General features: G+C 42.4%; 1 protein-coding gene across 1 annotated transcript in view; it reads left to right on the top strand.

Annotated features, from left to right (window-relative positions):
• The first annotated feature begins 359 nt into the window (after window positions 1–359).
• The window catches only part of KIF26B (kinesin family member 26B), a 290,280-nt gene continuing 274,130 nt past the window's right edge, over window positions 360–16,509 (top strand). The window contains exons 1-2 of the mRNA XM_054397640.1: window positions 360–422; window positions 622–1,023. Of these exons, the coding sequence (XP_054253615.1) occupies window positions 360–422; window positions 622–1,023 (465 nt within the window). The remainder of the gene's footprint in view (window positions 423–621; window positions 1,024–16,509) is intronic.

The raw sequence follows: 16,509 nt of genomic DNA on the forward strand, positions 1-16,509 counted from the left end.
CGGCTCCCGCTCTTTCGCCTCGCTGAAGCTACCTTGGATGCTTCGCCCCTGTGGCGGAGGACAGCGAGCTGTGCTGCCTACCAGGGGAGTGCTCCTGCACTGGATGTTGCTGGTTTTGTGAAAACAAGGTTTGCAAGGGTATGAGAGGGAAGACAATGAGGAAAAACCGACCGGGAAGAAGCTTCAGCCCCAAGCGTGCTCCTGAGAATTGACAGCGTTTAAGGGCTGAGCGATCCCGTCGGCGGCAGCGGAGGGAGCAGCCTGCCCGTTCCGCTGCGGACTTCCCAGGACTGGCTATTACCTTCGGATGTGGACTGGGAAACCTGTAGGAAATTCTCCCGCCGTGCTGCGAAGCCACCATGAATTCCGTGGCTGGAAGTAAGGAGAGGATCACGGTGACGGCGCGGAGCAGAAAATACGGGGTAAGTTGTCAGCTGAAGGGGTGGCTCGGAGCGGTGACCACTGCCGTGCCAGGGCTCCCGCGCCCCTCGCCCGCCGCCGTTTACCGGCGCCGCCGGCTAGCGCCCCCCCTGCCCCGCTCAACTTGCCCAGCGCGAGACGGCGGCTCCGGGCGCCCTGCGGGGGCCCCTGCCTGACCCGCTGCTCCTTCTCCCGCTCTAGGTGACCGACCCCTGCTCCCCCACCAAGCCCGCCGCTCCCTTCTCCCCCGAGAGCTGGTACCGGAAGGCGTACGAGGAGTCCCGAGCAGGGGGTCGCCCGGCCCCGGAGGGAGCCGGCTCTGCCCTGGGCTCCTCCGGCACCCCGTCCCCTGGCTCCGGCACCTCCTCGCCGGGCTCCTTCACCGGCTCACCGGGACCCGCCTCGCCCGGTATTGGCACCAGCTCCCCCGGCTCCTTGGGCGGTTCACCTGGCTTCGGCACCGGCTCGCCGGGCTCCGGTAGCGGCGGCGGCTCCTCTCCGGGCTCTGATCGCGGCGCCTGGTGCGAGCACTGCAACGCCCGCCTGGCGGAGCTGAAGAGGCAGGCGCTGAAGCTCCTCATCCCGGGGCCCACCAGCAGCAAGGTGAGCCAGGGACTAGGACAGGGGGGAGGGAGTGCTGGGAGCGGCCCTCCACGGCCGTTGGGGCTGCCGGTGGGCTCCCCTCCGGCGATGCCACCGTGGAGGGTTTTAGGGTTTATCTGGGTTTGGCTCTTTTTGGTCTTGTTCCCTTTCCTCATCTCTCCAGCTTCATGAGGAGCAGGGTACCTCTGTCTCTAGAGGGCTGTCAGGGTTTGAGGGGCACCTGTGACAGTCCCTCAAGCTCGCTCCTTGCTTCCCTCTCTCATTGCATTGGCGGTGATTTTGTGCTATTTCTTGTTTCCAGTGAGGGGCAAGCAAGGGTGGGAATGCCAGATTGGTCTCTTCCCCTTTTGCTGTCTTTGATCTTTATAGGATGTATCTACAAAACATCCTGAGACTTGGAAGCCAACTCAGTAGTAAGGTGTGTGTGGTCTGATGCCCATGGTTTGTACTCCCATTGCAGGGCCAGGTGCAGGAGACACCCTTCTTGCAGCTCCAGATTCAGATGAGGCATTGAAATGCTCTGTGAGCCCAAAGGTCACCCAGAGAGGCTGTGGCAGATCATGGCATTGAGCCCAGCTCTCCTGGGTGTCATTAACACAAGGACAACTTGGTGATGCTTCTCATTCCCAGAAGTGCTAGATTTTTTTTTTTTTTTTTAATAAGAAGACTTAAAAACACTCAAAGCTCCTGGGCCCTTACTGTTGGGTTGAATAATCCTGTGCCTAAAGATCACACAAGCATTTCTGAAATCTGGCTTTATCTGACCATAGATAGTGTTTTAACTCTTCTTTCTCCCTCTGTTGGGGAATCTGATACCTCCAAAAGCATACTCTGAAATTATTTGGGTTTATTTTTCTACACCCCTCCCGCCCATGTTTGTTGTACATATAAAAATTAAGACTAGCAGCCCTTAAAAGAGTGACCAACAGCCTTCTGCCAACCCTGTGCTGCTAAAATAGTAAGCATTGGGTTCCTCCATAGCAACCCTGTGAGTGTTGTGAATGAGCCTACGGTTCCCAGAATGTAATACAATGTAATTTTGTTTGTCTTATTTAGTCTAGTTACTATCAAATTATAATATTTACTATTCCACATCAGAGTTTTCATTAGCAGTTGCGATAAAGAGTTACCATGGAAAAGAGACGACTCCTGAGAAAGGGTCCCTGATATCGCTGTTGTGTTGTACCCTCCATTATTTATGTTTGAGAGGGTTGGTGCTTTCTTGAACAAAAGGCTCAAGGGCTGGTTGTTGTTACCTTACTTCAAGAGCTGCCTTAACTAAATTATTCATGAAAAGGGGAAGGGGGAACCACCACAATTAATAGTCAATTTAACCATATTAATACGTGGTTGATTCATTGGAAAGTGACCTTGTACTGAAATTGTCATAAGTTTCAGGCTATGTGATTTGTCAGTGATTATGAGCTGGGGATATAGGTGGGAAACTACTGTTACAGATCTGTGAGAAATCATAATAACTGAGGTTATTATCACTTGGAGGGGGGGGAACATAAATCATAAGCATCAAGGTTTTGCATCCTTTGTGCAGCATTAAATACAAAATTGGCAGGTTTTGCAGTTGTATAAAGATTTGTACAGTTTTCTCTTATTGCAATAGTGCTAATTGTTGTTATGCTTATATTACTGCTGTTATTGTTTCTGTTTTGTTGTTCATGTACTTTAACAAATGGTGTTGGTTTGCCAACCTTTATTCATGTCAGTAGTAAGTCTCACTTCTCTGTTTTTAGACCCCCCATGTTCTATTTTCTTACACCTCCTTTCCAAACCTTCCAATTCCATAGGAGTGCCACTTGCAAAACTATTGCTATCCAATGTGTGTGTTTAGTGGGCAGGAAGGTGGCAGAAGTACTCTGCAGGATATGGTGACCCTCTGCTTTATTAGCAGACACTGCCTGGCACAGTGAGGCTTTGGTCTTGGTGGTATGGGATATAAATATCATGGCTAGTACCACTGACTTTTTTGGACTAGGTATTCTGTGCCAGTCTTAGAAGTGTATTTTTTGCTGGCATCTGTGGGATAACCTTATCAGTGTTGTTGTGGGCTTGGCCAGTCAAGCCAAGGCCTGTGATCTGCCTCTGCAGTTGTGTGCCACAGTAACACTCTGAGGTTGCCCTCTGAGGGCAAGATGTACAGGGTCTTTTTCAAGAATGTGGAAATTTGTCATGTCTGGGGAAAACTTACTTGTTTGGTTTGAGGCTGGAGTCTACCAGACTGTTAATGTAGCTGGCTGTAATTTTTTCAGGGTCCCACAAGGTGTGCTATTGATTGCTGCTGTGGGAATAGTTTTTTTGGGGGGGATAGAATTGATTCTGCCACTGAATTCAGTGCAAGAAGGAGGAGATAAATTCCTAGTACTGGATATGCACTCAGTACTTGCAAAGCATCTTACCTCAAGACTGTGGTGCCCAGCAGGACACAGCTAATTTGCAGTATGCCTTTATTAGGACAATTAAAATGTATCAGTCTTTTTCTAGTCAGCCATCTGACTTGCATAATTTTTGGTGATGTTGAAGACAGCCTAGAAACTTCATTATCACTATTAATATAGTCTGTGACATCTGTTTCACATTTATACAGTATTTAGAAATGCATATAACCATTGGAGAACATGAGGGTATCTGTTTTGACATGTATCTAGTAGCAGATATTGGAATCTGCAGGAACCTATCCAAACATGAACCTATGATGTTTTCTACCGTGATCAGTCATGTAAAAGTTTGTATCTATCTGAAATGTGTAGTAGTTACCTTAGTTGCTGCATAAATAGACCAGGCTTTATGCATGTAGTGAAACTTTTCAATTAATACAGAAAAAGGCACACTTAACCTAGAGCAGACTGCCTCTGACTAGCTTATTGTTAGTGCTGAGGTGTGGAGATTTCAGTCTTAAATAGAAACGTTCTCTTCTAATATGTCAACAGGATGAAAACTTGGACTTTTTTTTTTGAGGCACAAAGGTGAAGAATAAACAATTATAGTTGTGCTACTTCATTTAAACCATTTAAAATGTCAGGTTCCCTGCCAGTTAAAAAAAGAAAAAGGCTAGAAGCTTGTTGTTTCTTTTTCCCCCACTTGTGATGCAGATGTCACTTAATGATGTGCATACAAGGAATTCTGTTTTATGAGAATTAAATCTTATTGTAACCCCTGTGCAAAGCACACCTGTGGGAAATGACTAGCACAGGTGGTTGTTGTAGTTGCACACTGCAGTTTGTAACTGAGAGGATCTTGGAGCATTTGTTGGCCATTTTTTGTAGGGGTTTTGTTATGGTCAAACATCTGCATAATCATAAGGATTATCTCAAATTACTAGTTTTGCAATTTTTAGCTTTTTGGGGCTGTTTTCAGAAGGGTATTGGACAAAGGTCTGACATAGATATTTATGGCATCATACTTACCCATTTATCAGAATTCGTGTGAAATCTCATTGCCTTCTTGTTGTGTATCAGATTTATATTGTGTGTAAATCAGTTGAATATTAATAAGAATAGTCTCGTTAGTACAGGATTCCAAAAATCCTGAAGACAGCCTTTAAGAGGTAATCTGAATGTGTAGACATGAATAGCTGCTTGGGCATGTCGTGATTGGGTTGGGAAGTAAGGACACTATGCACTGCTGTTGTTAAATGGTTTATATTGTGAACTATCCTGTAGCTAAAATACCTACTTCTAAGAATTGGGCAAGCTGTGGTTTAACACAGTCTGTGAAGAAAGGGAAAAGACTTGCATTTAGGGTACAGTTTTTGTTTCTTTTTTTAACAAATTTACTGATGTTCTATCTCACTTTCCATTTGCGTATTGTTGAACTGGCCTTCTCTGTTTCAGAGGTGTTCACTAGCCTAAGACTTGACTAATATTAACAACGAGGAAAACCCTGAAACTGATCTAATGAAAAATAGATTCCCGTTAGTTTGTAGCTACTTAAGAAACATTCCCAGTAGAGACAGGACAGTAATGAACCTTCCTTGAAGCTTAGCAAGTGGCAGAATAATGGAATTTCATTTCCGCCCAGACCTTTAATTTGTGAACAAGCATGGCCAGTCTGTATGGTGACTTAATTCACTGTGCAAAAAATCTCAGGCACCTAATCATTTCATCCCAACTCATTGTAATGCAGATAGGATTATTGCATTAGAAATGTGATTTTAAACAGCCTGAGGCAGTAATTTGTCAGCATTTGGAAGGATTAACTCTATTAAAGTTTAGGCAACAACAACCATTCTTTTGTGTTGCATCACAGGTCACAATACCAAACATTTAGCATAACTCATCTGTGAATCTTCTTACAATTGTATTTTCCCTGGCAAGCTAGGAAACCACAAGCTACTTCACTTGCCCTGGGATTACAGCTGTTTACCAGAGGTCTGGAGGAAACAAACTGATATGCCTTCACCTCTGATGAATTAATATAAAACCTTCTTCTGGGAGCAGCTGGAAGTCTTGCTGCTGCAATCCATAGTGTCAGCATGGGAAATGATTATAAATATTGCTTTCAAGCTTGAAAATATCTTTGAGGTAAGGGTGAAGATGCTGTATATTAAAGATTATGTTTTAGGAAGCTGTTGAAACTGTTAGCTCTTCAGCTTTCTCTATGGGATCAAAAAGGCTTGCCATTACTGGGTGTCCTGGAGATTTGGAATAGACATATGATTAAATCTAATGAATTGAGACTCCTATCAGAAAATAAAATGGATCTTTGGAGGAGGCAGTATTGATGTTTATCCGAAGTAATTCTCTGGGGAAGATGAACAGTTGAATCAACTCGTGTGTATTTGTGTCTGTTGTTGGGATGTTGTGTGTTTTTATTTTTCTTGTTTTAGAGACTTGCCCGTGCATCTGAAAACACTGTCAGTGCTTAGTCTGCAGCTGACCTCTTCATGCTGGCTATTAAGCGGCAAAAGTCCTTCAAGGTGCTTTATATATATCATGATCTCTAAAATCACCTTGTATCTTTAGATAGTCATTTTGCTAGAAGTAAACATAGCAATCTTGTCCAACAAATGTGGTATGTTGGCATATCATCTTGGAGGGGAGGAAGAAGACAGGTAGTCCATGCTGAATTCTCCAGACAGTGTCAGAAAAAATGTTATACATTGTCAGTATGGGCCATTGACCTGTAATGGGATTCATGCCTGCGTCAACAGATTATTAGAATGTTGCAATGCTGTACATGTGGGGTCGAAAGACATTTCAGTTTTGCCACATCAGCAGCACATAGCCTTTGACATCATATAATTGGGGTGCTTCCAAGCACTGAACTCACAGTCTGCCACTGCAATAAACCTGACTGTCATGTTCTACTTAATGATGTAGTAGGAACCGCAACATTTTGTGACATGTAGTTTACATATCAAAAACATGAGAGATGTTCTAAGTTAAATTGCTAGCTTAAATCTTAGCAAAGTGTTATGCAGATCTTGGTGTGTATGTTAATAAAATGTGAGGAATACAAGTGTATGGGCTTCCCCTCCACCACTGGGTAAAAAATTCATAGTCAACATTACTTGTCCTCGAAGCTGCAATTCCAGGACTATGCCTAATTGCAGAAAAGCAGATTGCATACTTCGAATTAAGTAAGCAATACACCTTGATGGATAAACAAAGTAGTATCCCAGGAGCAGAAAGCTCTTTCCCATTATTAGACTAAATTTTGGTTGCACTGCGACACTGATGGGAAGTCATAATAACTAAGATATTGCTCTTCTAGAAAGCAGCAGCAAAATAATACTGTAAACAGTCTGCTGCCAGCACACATTGAAACACTGCTGCTGTTTGGAAGCTTCTGCTTGTGTGTTTGAAAGGCATGGTGATCTTTCATCAAGCAGTTTAATACGAGGTGGTCATTGAATCAAGGTTGTTTTAAATGATCATACCATGGTTGCATTCTTATTCATAGGTGTATGGAGCTCAAATCCCCTGTGACTTATGTTACCCATTTTTGTTTTCAGTTGTCTTCTATTCAACTTCCCTACATTAAATCAGGGTTTTAAAAAAAACAAAACTATGAGCATAATGAAGCTGCTAAGAACTGTGTTTAGATCTCTGATTTTGAAACCAGAAAAACAATTGGCCACCTTCTTTGTACGCTTGTAATCTCTTACAGCATCTACCACCAGAATACACATTTGCCTATGCTCCTTTTCTTTAAGATGATATTACAGTATAGCTTAGTAATGTTTTGAGAGTGTTTTTGAGATTTCTTCAAGTAAGAACATAGACCAAAACAATGTGCTTAATGGGGTAGGGGAATGTTGTTATAACTGTTCCGAGCTTTGGATGGAGGTGGGTCAAAAGATCCTGACAGAGACGTACATTTTTGAAAACTCTTCCTTGTATAATACAAACCATTGCAGATTTTGTAAAACCAGCAAAGAAGTAGGGAGGAGGAGAGGGGTGTAGGTCTGAACCTTGTCAGTCTATTGACTTACATGAAAGTTGCCCTAGTGAGGGGATTCTGATTTCAGTGAAGTCTGCAGGATTTCATTTACACCGCAGCTCTATACCAATCATATGCCTCTAACAAGGGAATACTTGCATGCATTTAAAGTAGCAGTCAGACATGCTGCTAGAACTGAGCAGAGCTAAGATATCCTGGCTCCTTGTGGGCTACCCAATGTTACTTTTTTTTTCTCCCCTTCATATGAAGGTCACAAGTTAGCATACGTGAAGGTCTCTTTAGTGAATACATGGTGGTTTCTCCTCGCCTTAGTGCTTTTCAAAATGATAGATAGGACAAATGCTTTCAATAGCACTGCTCTCTAAACTCGGATCCCTTTGATTGAAAGGCCAGGGAGTGACTAGATGTGCTATTACAACAGCAGATGAGAGAAGCCTGATGATAAAGGTACTGATGAGACCAGCACAATGCATCCCACAGTAGCTGCAGCTGTAACTGGTACAGAATATAAGGATTACTTTTTAATTACGTTATGAAAGAGAAATTAAAGGATATTAGCTGTACAGCTTTAAGAAATTTTTATGTTCACTTGCAGATCAGATGCATTGTTATGGTATCGGAAAGCAATTTATTTTATTTGGAGCACTATGGTGTAATAAAGCTGTTGAAAGCTACTTATCATTCCAGCATTGGTGTACTTCTCAAAATTTATTTTTCATCTTCAGTGGTGTTTACTTTTGGTTGTCACTAAGACCTGCTATTCTGTTTAGTCTGTACTATTAAATCATATATAGCCTATGTTTGACCTTGGATTTCTTATATATGTAAAACATTCTATGCTTTCTAGCAGGGAAGAATAAAGATTTCAGTCAAACTTTCAAACTGGTTTCCTCTTATCAAATTTCCTCTGAAACTGTATTCAGTAGTAGATTTTATGCAAAAAAAGTACATATTTTAAAATATTGCCAAGGAAGTTCTGTTTGAGAGACCTGAGGGAACTGATGGGGTACTAAACTGAACTTTGCTTGCCGTTCATAGTGGAAACAAAAGACTTTCCTCTGAAGGAAATGGGCACTTTTAGATTCACATAAGCAAGTCCAGTGTGGGTATAAAATTTGTGTGTTGAACTCCTTCTGCCTTCCTGTTAAAGTAGGTCTGAGTCTGCTTACTTCACCCTACAAGTAAAAGACCTTGACTTACAGGCCTTGTGGTGTCTGCTTTGTTAGAATGATCCACTGTCCCAGTGGAGGCCAGTGACAAGTGGAGTCCCTCAGGGATCAATCCTGGGACCAGTCTTGTTCAACATCTTTGTTGATGACATGGACAGTGGCATTGAGTGCACCCTCAGCAAGTTTGCTGATGACACCAAGCTGTGTGGTGCAGCAGACATGCTGGAGGGAAGGGATGCCATCCAGAGGGACCTTGAAAGGCTGGAGAGGTGAGCACAAGCCAACCTCATGAGGTTCAACAAGACCAAGTGCAGGGTCCTGCAATCTGGGTCGAGGCAATCCCAAGCACAAATCCAGGCTGGGCAGTGACTGGCTGGAAAGCAGCCCTGAGGAGAGGGACTTGGGGGTGCTGGTGGACAAGAAGCTCAACATGAGCTGTCAATGTGCACTTGCAGCCCAGAAAGCCAACCAGGTCCTGGGCTGCATCAGGAGAAGTGTGGCCAGCAGGTCAAGGGAGGTGATTCTCCCCCTCTACTCAGCTCTGGTGAGACCCCACCTGGAGTACTGCATCAGTTCTGGAGCCCCTATTACAAGAGGGATATGGACATGCTGGAACGTGTCCAGAGGAGGGCCACCAGGATGATCCGAGAGCTGGAGCACCTCTGCTATGAGGACAGACTGAAGGAGTTGGGGCTGTTCAGTCTGCAGAAGAGAAGGCTCCGAGGTGACCTTCTTGTGGCCTTCCAGTGTCTGAAGGGGGCCTACAAGAAAGCTGGGGAGGGACTTCTTAGGATATCAGGGAGTGACAGGACTAGGGGGAATGGAATAAAGCTGGCAGTAGGGAGATTCAGACTGGATGTGAGGAAGAAGTTCTCCACCATGAGAGTGGTGAGAGCCTGGAATGGATTGTCCAGGGAGGTGGTTGAGGCCCCATCCCTGGAGGTGTTTCAGGCCAGGCTGGATGAGGCTCTGGCCAGCCTGATCTAGTGTGAGGTGTCCCTGCCCATGGCAGGGGGGTTGGAACCAGATGATCCTTGTGGTCCCTTCCAACCCTGACTGATTCTATGATTCTATGATTCTATGATTCTATCTTATTCAATGGACTTTGGTGATGTGGGAGAAGTGTCAAAAGTCTTTAATTTATTTTAGCATAAAAAATTACTGCCAGCCAATATGACTGTGGCTCTGGAAAACAAGTTAAATTTCTTGCTGGTGATGTGTGTCAGAAGAACTGTGTATGCTGGAGATGCGATATCTGTATCCAGTGCAATATGACTCATGTAAAACATCCATCGAGCTCTAGTATCTGTAAGAAAATCTTGAGTGTTTTGGTTTCCAAATTACCTGCAAATAGTACTTGCTTTATATGTATTTTGTTTTTATAAGTATGTATTGACCTGCAGATTTTCTGAGATCAGTTAATAACAAAGCTCTACTCTAACTTATTTAACTGTGCTCCATAAATCATGAATACATTGCTGTGATTGTTTATTGGCACCTGAGTATTCACAATAGCTTCTCTATTCCATGGTCTTGCACAGGAATAAAATTCTACTCACATGAATGTTTGGGGAAAAGCAAATGAAAGGAGTGAAAGGAGACTTCTTTTTCTTCAGGTGAAAAAAAAAAGTGAAAATTTAGTAGTTTGGAGATTTCAACTTTGTTCAGAACTGTCTGAGCAGACCCACCTCAGCAGTGAAACTGACTTTCCACAGATTGTGTGTGTTTCATGCCCTTTGTCTCCCACCCTCATAATTAACTGAAGATAAATGAGAATTCAGGAATATAACCCTTCAATTTTGTTGGGCTGCTCTGTGGTTCAGTTCGTAATTGCCTGTTCCTTTTATCATAGGCAGATGGTTGCTATAGTGTCCTTTGCTAAAAGTTGGGCAGAACTTGGCTTTTGTATGTCCTGGGTCCTGTAAAAGTTACTTGTGCAAACTCCTGTCTAACCAAAGCCAAACTTGTACTTAACTACGCTGAGGTATGCAGGAGAGTGGGCTTCTGCCTTCTAACAGATAGCCCTAGTGATTGTATGCTACTATTTCAATTGGATAGTTTTATTTGTCTGTGCTTCTAAGCAGGTCAGAGGTTCATTTTGCTAAGTGCTGAATATTGAAAGAATTAACTGTTTATTCCATCCACCTGGTGGACTGCAGCAGAAAGCCTGGTGGGCAGCAAGGCAGTCTTGGCTTTATGCAGGCATGTAACAGCAGGAATAGAAGCCATTACTCTTCATTTCTCCATTAGTTTCACTGCTCATTTAATAGTGCTGGGCAAAGAAAAACATTAATATCCTATTCAGCAGCCAAGTGCACCAAATTGGGAGTTGTGACTTGTGTGTTTTCCTCTTTTCTAATGGTATCATTAAAATTTAACAAGTTCTCTAAATCATGTTAGTATTCCCAGGGTTAATATTGCTGAAATTGCTCGCAGCATTCCCACAGGAAGAGTTAACAGTGGCTGAGGCTGTGCGACTGGCATTTCTGGCTCAGAGGGAGGTGTTCATGCTGGCACCAGAAAGGCACAGTGAAGTCTTTGGTGACAGGGGGCATTTGCAGTATGCATACATTCTTTCCTGTTCACCTCTTCCTTTTCATTCCCTCCCCTTTTCTCTTGATACTAGTCCTAAAGCTGTCATTTCACCTCATACTCGTTAGGCTTCTAATGGAGAGTCTTGACAGTAAGCCTGCATACATGTGACTCTAGCAGGAAGGCATACAAGTGTGCCAGTGTCCTGGTCTGTGCGAGTGTCAGATTGAAGAGATTGTTAGACCATAGACGGATTTTACTGGAGGTCGAGGAGGCTAACAAAGTGGGAGCTGCAGTTAGCATGGTATTTGTTAGAAAGGAATAGCTAGCTGTCTGGGAAGACGGAGTGTAGGGAAATGATAGGTAGTTGGGAAGCCATTAGTGGTAGCTTTGTAAGCAGTTCTGCAGCATGGGTGGTAAGCTTAAATCCAGAACTGCTCTTTTTAGCATGCCTAATAAGACTTCCTTTTCCCCTCCCTCTGTATGTCAAATCTATTTTTTAAATAATGGATTAAAAAAATCCTGTGGATTTTGGTTGAGATTTAGGTGGAGAAAAGAGGTTATGGTTGATGGGGTAGCTAAGAGAAGAAACTGGCTTAAAGGAGCTTTTGGGTACACTCTTACCACCATTGAAAACAAGGATCTGCAAGATTTTGCAGAATTGTTTTTTGTGAAGCCATTCATTCGTTGTTTCTGCAAAGAGGTTGTTTAGTGAGGACTATGAGATGGGACAGACAGCTCATTGAAATTCCTTCTCATTTTAACTATGTGGATGGGATCTGGTTCTTGTACATTCTTGATGAGAGCTTTGATATCAAACAATCTTTTCAGAATTGCTTTCTCCAATTATCTTTCAATTGTTGGAAGTATTTGATAACATCTCTTTATCATTTTCTTGACTGGTGAACTGTTGGGTGTTTGGCTTCAGCATCACTGTTAACATTTTTCAAAGTTGTTAAGGGGTTGAGGTAAGCCCCTTAAATGTATTGGCCATTACATTTTTGTAATTGGCGGATTGGCCAATACATTTTTGGTGTCCTAAAAGACAAGCTGCTGTGACAATAGGAAACAGCCACTACAAGGAGAAGTATGGGGCTTTAAGAGGAAGCAAGCAGGCTATGGAAACAGATGAAGTGGGGGTTGAAGTGCTCCTTGGTTGATCCGAGCAGCAAAGGAACAGTGCTTCCATGGGAAAGCTGGCCTACTGGGGAGGTAGGGACAAACATGTGGTAAACCAGAACTCTTTAAAGAGCTTACTATAGATGTCTTTGAAGCTTTACAGAAATAATTAACATGAAGGTTGTGTTTGTTTTGTTTTGTTGGTTTTGGGGTTTTTCTGTTGTGCTCTTAAAAAAGCCATTCCAATCACTTTTCATGTCTCAATCTCTTTTTCAAAACAGAAACCAGCAAGTGTCCAGAGAAGTAGAAGGCAATTAAACCAAAGTTACATTTGGCCTAATGCTCTTCAGTGTTTTTCATTCTGAAATGAGTGTTTTTCCCAAATACTAAGGTACTGGTGCATCTTGTGATCTAGGGATATAACTAGATTTTTCTGTCTTACATTGACAGTACAGAATATAAAGGTCTGTGTGAAACTTGGTAGAAAATGTGGTCTCAACCCATTGCACTGTTTCACCCTACACAGCAAATAAATTCCATATATTTTAGTGCATCAGCAATAGTTATGAATTGATCCTGGCTTCTTGTTTCCCTGTGCCTATCTCTGAAGAAAAAAGATGTTTGATTTCCAGATGAATTTGAATTCTTAGTGTTGAGCATACTAATTCTGTAGTATTATTATATGGACATTCCTAGGGCTCACTATTAAGTAGTAGCACTTACTCCAAATGCTTTAAAAACAGAATAAAAAAGACATAAGGTGTGAGAAGGAGCTATATATGAGGACTTAATGCATTGACACTGATGGCTCTAAATGAAGCACTTTGCAGACTGAAGTGATTTAAATTGCCAGCCTTCTTTGTCTGTCCTACTTACTTAGTTCTTTCTAGCTTGGTCTGCCACTGTCTTGCCTGTTTAATATTCCACTTAAGTATAGCAAGAGATAAAAACACCCAAGATGCCTGTATCCTCCAGGAGTCAGCTCTACTGATGTTAATACTTGTATTAACTGCTTATAAGCAATGGGCTAAACAGCTATAAAAGGGAAGGAAAACTATTGTGACTTCTTTCAATTTTCTGTGCTTTTTATCAGCAAAGGAAATAATTTTGCTCCCTTTCCTACCCCAAGCACAGGTACTACGGATAATAGGAATCACTTCAAAAGCACACACTGCCAAGGCCCAGATAAGGGCTATTTCTGTGCCTGAAATATCAAGCACCAGAGTGTGCTATGTGGGAATCACACTGCTGAGGAAGCAGTGTGTAGTAATGCGCATGGGTGACACTGATAAATGTCTCTTCTAAGAAAGCATCTGCAGTGAATTGTCACACTGAGACTTCCCAGCATACCCTAGACCTCTGCATGAATGAAATCTCTGTGCCATTATTTACCCATCTCCATACGAAATGAGAGCATAGGATTCACTGCTTCAGTGCAGCTCTTACGAGTTAGCTGTCTATGTATATATGTGTGTGTGTGTATTTCTCCCAGTGTCCTTTCACTGAGCCATACAGCTTTTTTGAAATGTGGCAAATGACTTTCAGGGTAAAGGACAAGTGTTTTACTTCTGGAAACCTAAGATGAAATATGTCCTATGTAGTCTAGATTTTGGCCAAACATGAAAAATTAAGGTAAGCAATAAGCATGTTTCCTTTAATTTTGTTGTGGTTGCTTCAGTAGAGATTGTGGTGACTTGGATTATTTCTTTTCCTTTTTGAAGCATGATTATTGTTTTCAAAAGGCAGTGAAAAAGGCTGAAAATCTGTTTTTTTGCTGAAGTAAAGCCTCTGATCTTTTCCTTTTAACTAGTGGACATCACTGATGCACAAAAAGAATCGGACTTGTCCTTTGCCTTTCCTCAATTTTTTTTTCTTTTACTTCTTTGAGGTGATTTTTCTAAAGTAATTTGTCATTGGAACTGAAACTTGGGTAATTTAACCTTTGATGGAAAGGTCTTTTTGAGATCAGGGTAGAATTTCTGGACAACCTAGAAAAAAAAAAACCCAATATTTGGTAATTGGCATATACTTCAGTTAAGGTCTCTGCTCTTAATTCCAGCCAGTATATCAAACCTCAGGGTTCTCAGAAATGAACATATGTGGATGTAGCTGCAAGGATATAAAATGGTACACTCTGACAGAGCAGCAGCAAAGTTAACACTGTATGTCAGGGCAGGAGGACTTACTCTGCACATGTAACTTGGCTACTAGATTACTCTAACAAGTACCTTAGCTGAAGTTTGCTTTCACTGGCAAGGTAATGTGACAGGGAGATTGGTTGCAGCTGAGGTGAGTATGTATGTCCTGTCCCACTACCCTGCTGTGGTGCTGATGGCTGTCTGGAGCCCTCTGCTCCATCCTGCTGCAGCTCTCCTAAATTGTTGCTTGACAATTGGAACCATCAACTTCCTGCTAGCATAGCCTTTGCCCTCAGGCTATTTCTGTCGTGCTAGCTTTTTTTAAAAAACATTAATACTTTCCCCACAGAAATGTATATAGGTAAAAGTATTTTTTAATCACTCAGTGGAAGAGGATGAATGCTTCTAGAGGCATAGTTAAGTGGTTCATGATACTTAGACACTCGTGGAAGTCTCAGGGCTTCACATGGTTGCAACTATTCACGTGAAGGTACCCCTTATTGGAGGACATGCACAATCTCACCTCAGTAAAATGTCTGCTGCTTCTGTTTTTTACAGCTGAGGAGAGGTGACGCAGAGCAATTTGGTGAACTAATTAGCTGCATAAAACTGAGTTGAGGTTTCTCACATGCTTATGCTCTTGACTAACGGGCCTTTTCCTTTCTTACTAATATTGTCCATCTCATTTTGTAGCAGCTCTTGTATGCTGGCTCAGCACTGGCTTTTCTGACTCTGTACAGAGAGGAAGAAGGGAGTTGCAGTTTGCATTTCAAAGGTGTCAGCCTTAAAGGGATTGGAATATGGCAGTTGAATATATGGGAACTAATTACTCAGTTATTACAAAAAGTCTTTCCAAAAGACCTTGACTTCTGATTCTCTGATTACTACCAGAGGCTGACTGTTAGTTTAACAACAACAACAAAATTAAAAAATTATGATTTTTTGTGTGTCTGTGATTTTTTTTTTCCTAGGGAGAGTTTATTAATTCATTCTTTTTCCTCTTACCTCGGACAGTTCATATCTATGAATAATTTAATTGTCCTTGGCTGTCTGCTATTGTGAATGACATGCTGTTAGGCATTCTGTATTCATGTGGTATTTTTTAATGTTTGTTTTGTATTCTGTCTGCCTCTCTGCCTTTGCAGAGATGAACTGGATGATGCAAAGTTTGACAACATATAAATGCTATTAAAATGTATCTGAAAGAACACAAAGGAGGACTTTGTCATTTCATTAGTTAGAACATTGGAATAGATTGTTCAGCATCTTTTCTTGCCAGTGGAGAAGCAAATGTTTATATGAAAGCATTTACTGTTTGAAAAGTTTGAGAATATGTCTAGAATTTATAAGTAACAATTCATACTGGCTTACACGATATCTCAAATATATTCCCTCTCTGTTTCCTATCCCTAGATGTTCTTTGTTAGTGTCATTATTCACAAGGTTTAAAGTGCAGAAATGCCAGTTTTCATATTTTAATTCTTTTTGAAGGTTGTATTGCTTTAGCTGCTCTTGTCATGATGCTTGTTAAGCAAAGAAAAGCATTTGTAACTTTTCTGCTTACATCCTTTCTGATCACAGGATGTTAGGGGTTGGAAGGGACCTCCGAAGGTCGAGTACAGTCCCCCCTGCCAGAGCAGGACCATAGAATCTAGCACAGGTCACACAGAAACACATCCAGATGGGTCTTGAAAATCTCCAGAGAAGGAGTCTTCACAACCTCCCTGGGCAGTCCCTTCCAGTGCTCTGTGACCCTCAGAGTGAAGAAGTTCTTCCTCTTGTTGACGTGGAACCTCCAGTGCTGTAATTTATATCCATTACCCCTTGTCCTATCACAGCAATGGAGAAGAGGCTGTCCCCTCCCTCTTGACACCCAGCCCTCATATGTTTATAAACATTTATTAAAGCCCCTCTCAGTAGTCTTCTCCAGACTAAAAAGCCCCAGGTCTCTCAACCTCTCCTCATAGGGCACGGGCTCCAGTCCCTTAATCATCCTGCTAGCTCTCTGTCGGACTCTCTCCAGCAGATCCTTGTCCCTCTTGAACTGAGGAGCCCAAAACTGGACACAATATTCCAGGTGAGGTCTCACCAAGGAAGAGTAGAGGGGAAGG

Source organism: Indicator indicator, chromosome 2 (assembly GCF_027791375.1).
Source record: "Indicator indicator isolate 239-I01 chromosome 2, UM_Iind_1.1, whole genome shotgun sequence".
NCBI lineage: Eukaryota > Metazoa > Chordata > Aves > Piciformes > Indicatoridae > Indicator > Indicator indicator.